At 27.1% G+C, this 6,067-nt stretch overlaps 2 protein-coding genes across 4 annotated transcripts in view; one reads left to right on the top strand and one right to left on the bottom strand.

The window, feature by feature from the left end:
- Positions 1 to 736, top strand: part of LOC136083967 (uncharacterized) — a 6,632-nt gene extending 5,896 nt beyond the window's left edge. For both annotated transcript variants that reach the window (XM_065803931.1, XM_065803932.1), the window contains 2 exons: positions 28 to 134; positions 406 to 736. In XM_065803931.1, coding sequence (XP_065660003.1) covers positions 28 to 134; positions 406 to 425 — 127 coding nt within the window. In that variant the 3' untranslated portion in view covers positions 426 to 736. The remainder of the gene's footprint in view (positions 1 to 27; positions 135 to 405) is intronic.
- LOC136083970 (TNF receptor-associated factor 3-like) overlaps positions 1 to 6,067 on the bottom strand; it is a 127,703-nt gene that overhangs the window by 116,763 nt on the left and 4,873 nt on the right. The window lies entirely within an intron of this gene.

Raw genomic sequence — 6,067 nt, 5'->3', positions numbered from 1 at the left:
TTGAGTTTCTCTTTTGACATGTTTAAGGTTGATGACAAACAGACTTCAATCGAAGTTCAATTTGGTTGGTTCCAAGGGAAAGGTTACTGTGAAGTTACCTATGGAAAATTTAAATGTTTACAAAGCAATAATTGGTAGCTATAATGTTGATCTCTATATTTTTATATATTTATATTTCTTTTTAAAGGCTGCCTGTTGAAAATAAATGAATTTAGTTGAATTCACAAAAAGTAGATATAAAAATCTTCCTTGAACAAATTGAAAAATAAAATTAAATCAGTTTACATTAAAGTTGTAAACTTCATGTATTCGTATTAAATAGTGTAAATTGAAGACATTCTTTCTTCCTTTATCTACAGTTTTATTCACTTGACCAAATTTGATATTTTTGCATTTATTTTTTAGAATCGATTAAGCGCTGTTAGCCTAAAGCAACAGACAAAGAAACTAGGTCATTTATTGCCTCCTGCCTAAAATATGCACCTTATCGTTTGAATGGAGGTAAACGGAAATCTTGCAACCACGAAATAGAAAACGATGAAGTTCACAAAAGCGATTAAGAAATAAATCAAGGTGACGACGAATGCGAAGTAGAATGTGACGCTGCATCAAACAAAAGCGGAAGTAGTAGCGAAAAATAAAAATAAACTATCTTACTATCCCCCACTTATTAAACTTTGTAACAAATACTTTTTTGTAAATTTTTTAAATGTTATCTTTCGAAAACGTTATAAAACGTAAGTTGTTTTTTCGACGTTGAATCGATGTTGATATTTCAACGTAGATTTCTTGTTTCCAAATCAACGCTTAAATCAATGTTTGTAAATCAACGTACACTCAACGTTGATTTATTGACGTCGAATCAATGTTGATATTTCAACGTCGATATTTTGTTTCCAATTCGACGAATAAATCGACGTCTGTAAATCAACGCGTTATCAACGTTGAATCAACGTTGAAATGCTTGCTGGGTTTGTATATATACATTGTATTTATGTATATATACATATCAATAGAATCTAAAGAAAATCCTCATGTCTTTTGAAATTCAACATAAAACCCTGAGAATCAAACAGTGTAAACATGAGCATATAAATGTTGGATTTTGCGCCGTTACATAAAGTTAAACAAAAACAAAACCCATGATATAAGCCTGATAAATATGTGATTGGGATTCGGTTATTTAAATATTATGATTTGCATTTTTGTTAACTGTTTAACTTTAAATATTTAAAAATTTAAACTTAAAAAAAAAAAAATACTGAAAAAAAAAAGAACTTGATGTCATTTCATCATAGAGAACATTTTTCTTCACAATCAACCATATAATTTTAAATTAAAAAGTGTGTTTTTTTGAACCACCTTACTTAATTCGCCATTTTAAGTAAATTAAATTTAACAGCTATTGCGGTTATGAAAGTTATTCATTTTATTAAAATTAATTACTTTAACTACTGCCTTTTTAACATTAACTATTTTTATTTTTTCAATTAATCTTGATGTTATTTACATAAGTAAAAGTGTAAAAGTTTAATTTCTAATTCGTTTAAAAAAACTGGGAATCGCTCTGCATTTTGCAATTTTATTTTAAGTTTTGTTTTTGACTTTTTTTTCAGCGCGTTTGTTAAGTTTCTTCTGAAAATGACTAACTGGAATAAATGTTGTCTGGAACGGACTAATTAAAATTAGTTTGTTCCAGACAACAGTTTTTTGATTAGCTATTAATAAATAAAGAAAAAAATTAATTTTGATTTCTGTTACGTGGTTGTTAATTAAGATCTTATCTTCAACGTGGTTTTTAACTACGAACACGCGGAATAAGAGAAGAAGCGATAAGCAGCAGCAAAGCTACAAATATGCCCGGTTCCTTTATGGTAAACTTTAATCAGGATCATTTACCTATTTCCTCTCGACATAGTCAATAAAGAAAAAAGTAAATCAAAAAACTGTTGTTTCAAAGCTATTTTATAAAAAGTCTTTCATTCTAAAAAGTTATAAATCCCAATTTTAAACGAAAAAAATGTTTTGAGAAAAAATTAGGATAAAGCCCCCCTTAGCCAGGAAAAAATTTACCAACATATTCATCGGGACTACACAAATGCTGCCAGATTTCAACCAAGTTTAAAAGATTAATTAAAATTAAAAAAAAAAGAAATTCAAAAAAGTGTATTTCTCCGGTTTGCTCTGAAAACAATTTTAACATGCACGTTTATCAAATTTACACAAGTGCTGAAAGTTTCAGAGCACTAGCTAGTGTGGAAGGTAGTAAAAAATCAATCGCGCAATTTCGGGACCACTGACAATCGACAAACAACTTGTCAAGTCACGCTAACGATTAAAAAGTTAAAAGTTTATTCTGAAGCAATTAAACAAGATTTTAGTTTTCTAATCTTCCTTGTGCAGGTTGGACACCAACGCTACGAAAAGGTTATTAGGGTGCCCACAACCGGCTTTCGTTACCATCTTTTTTTCAAATCGATTATAAATAATAAAATGCAATAAAAAGATTATATCTGATAAACACTCCTTTTATTATACAGATTATATCAGATAGTTTAAATGCCCTTACGGATACCAAAAATGTCACATTGCGTCATATTATATAGATTATATCAGATTTAAATGATTTATAATTTTTTTTAAATTGTTTTAGCAGACAATGCCCTTGCGGATATCAAAAAGGTTATATTGCGACAAATTACCATAACAGAATATTTGATTGAAAAGATTAATACAAAAAAAAGCTGTAGAAAAACTGCGCTCTAACGAACAGTGACTTAGCCAAGGTTTGTATGCATGGCTAGCATCCAGTAGCGTAGCTACTAAAGTTAATAAAATGAAAAAACCAATGATTATATAGCAGCCCCTTTTAGCGCTTTGGCTCTAAAGCGGCAGGGAACCCGTCTCTACTCTACTGGTAAAAAACGCACGTTATAAACTACCCTTTATGATATACGTGAAGAGATATCTTTTCAAAATGCCCTGCGACAAACACTACCCGCATACATCAGAGTATTACCTGAATTACTTACCATAAGAACCCATAAACAGGTAATTGATTTGAATACGCTCAAAATATTATCTATCTATCTCAAAATTTATGTTAAGTCAACATGAAATGACTTCTTATTGAGAAAGTAGATAATATAACTTACATTTTACTTACTTACAAAGTAAAATATAAAGTTTCAAAGACAAAATTTACTTTTAGGTGTTATTGTAAATAACAATTTTTTCAAATTTCTTTAATGTAACTTGTTTTTGCTAATTAGTAACTTTTACACGTAAAAAAAAATTATTTTGTTTACTTTTTTTTATCTTTTTATTTAGGTGCCCAAAGAAGGGGCACCTAAATAAAAAGATCTTAATAAATAAAAAGTCCTCATGGTCTTATCACTGAGCACCGCGTATGAGCATTTAATAGAAAGTGCAAAAAAAAATGCAAATTACTTTTACTTGTGAAAATAAATCACTTTTTTAAGTAACATTTACTCATTTAAAAAACTTTAGTAATAAAATTTTACATGTTATATAATTTATGTAAAAAAAAATTACTTTTAAATGTAAGTAAATTATATATTTTTATAAGAATTGAGTAAAGTAATTTACGCATAAAAGTAATTCGCGTTTTTACATCAAAATAATTATAAGAGCCATCCCAAGTTTGATATCTCTTTCATAACTTTGTAAAAACAGGTATAAAATTATATTATTTTATGGCTCTATGATAAAGTTATATAATGATAAATGATAAAATATTACATGTGTATGAACAAGTTATAAAAAAGATATTTTACGTTTGCCATGGTGACTACGAGTTTGATTTCATGTGAATAACCCAAATAATCATAAGGATAAATTCAAAAGTACTAGTAAAACGTTGATTATGTCATATCAAACATGTTTATAAATTACTAAAGCATTTCAATAAGTACTATTTTCTCTTCTAGTTAAGCCTGATCGTTGAAATCAAACATTAAAAATAAAATGTTATTGTATTTTTAGGTTCCCTGTTTCCTTGCCATAATTAAAAAAGATTAAAAAAGGTTTTAGCCTAAATGATAAAAATAATGGCAACTGAAGAAGTAAGAATAGCATTTCACTTTTATATTTTTGTAAAAGTAAAATAGTAAATGACAAGTTGATAAAAGTATGATAGGAATGTTGATTTTATAGAAACCGAAACAAAATTGTTTCAGATGTGTAGATTATATAAAAAATTATACCTTCGAATTTAAGAACTTTTGTGTTGATTAATGATTACCAATTGATAATACGTTGTTTTAATTTTTTTTAATTTCAAAATAATAGCATTATATAATTTTGACTCATAAAAGTTATTCTAAATATCTTACATAAACTTCATTTGGTACCTGCATAGTATTCGTTATTAATTTTAACTGTATTTTTGTTGGTTTCTTTACTATTAAATTTTGCCGCATAATCAAATAATAATAACAGCAATAATAACAATAATAATTATAATAATAATAATAAGTAATACAACAAAACCAAGTTTAAAGCCTAAAGCTAAAAAGAATTAAATAGATCATTAAACTACAGCTTTAATAATAATTGAGCGAAAATATTAAGTTAAACCAACTTTTAATATATTTACTTTGTTATGCTTATTACTCTTGCTGCCTTATAACTATTACTCTTAACACAAAATTGTTCTTGAAGTATATCTTAAACTAGTTGTTTTTTATTTTAACATTTATAATTTCCAATAAATAATTTGCAAAGTATAAATATAATATACGCTTATCGTAAATACCTACGATTGGGGCTTGGTGATAAGACAAATAACGTCTTCTACATGCCCCGCCAGTGATTTCATTTATAAACATTTAAATTATAAAAGTAATTATACGGCGAAATAAACAAATAAATCTAATGTTATGTGCGAATAACACTCAAGCAAAGCAAGAGGAAACGTTAAATAAAGATCTCTAATGAGGCTACGATCATTAGAGATCTTTATTTCACCACAAATGAATAGTATAATTGTGTAAACTGCCGTTTATTGAGTATGTTTCTAGCTTTATATAAAATACCAATGCATTAGTAAAATCTAGAAGAAATAATATTAATGTGATGTTTCCAAGAAAAATTTTTATCAATATAGGTTCCTAAAAATTTTGTTACTTTTTCTCTTTTCATAATTACATTGCCAATGTAGAGTTCAGGTAGTAGAAGTTGTATTCTATGCTTTTTTTATAGAATGGATAAAAAAGTATTCATTTAGCTTTAGCAGTGTTAAGAGATAATCTTTTTATTTTGAACCAATCGGAAAGTTTTTTTAATATACTAGTCATATTATTGAAAAGAATATTATTATTTTCGTGATATAAAAATAAATTTTTGTCGTCTGCAAAGATTATTTTGGTTAGGCTTGACGTTTTATGGAGATTGTTTATATATATATATATTATATAGAGAAGAGGTCCAACGAAGATTTTTTATTATAAACATATTGCTTACAATTTGTTATCTTTTCAATCAACAAAGGGTGTCTTTTTTTTACTCCATATGATGATAATTTTTCTATTAGAACTTGATGGTTGACGGTATTAAAATCTTTAGATAAGCCAATAAATACTCCTAATGTGAAATCAGATTTTTTAAAAGATTCTGAAATGTTGTTCGTTAGTTGGGAAAGTGTGTAACAGAGTATTCTGTTGAACTAATATTTTCAAAACCAAGTTGGTTTTTGTATACGATTTTACTATTAATTACTTAGGCGTAAATTAGATTAAATCTTTTTTTTCCTGAAACTTCTGAAAAATCTGAGAGAACCAATATAGGACGTTAACTATTTATGTTAGTAAGATCTCCTATCTTGTAGATAGGAACTACTTTAACAACTTTTAGACAATCTGGAAACATTCCTTGACTTATGCTCTAAAAGATTTTGAAAAGAATGTGTTTCATAAAATCACAAAAAACTTGATGGTAAATCGCATTTTTGACATATAAACTAAGTTTTCAAAGAGAAAAATTCTTAACATACCACCATATTTTGATAGTTAAATGTGAATAATTAGAAGCAATAAAAACCACTAGT

Source organism: Hydra vulgaris, chromosome 08 (assembly GCF_038396675.1).
Source record: "Hydra vulgaris chromosome 08, alternate assembly HydraT2T_AEP".
NCBI lineage: Eukaryota > Metazoa > Cnidaria > Hydrozoa > Anthoathecata > Hydridae > Hydra > Hydra vulgaris.
This window is presented reverse-complemented; position numbering and strand designations above follow the sequence as displayed.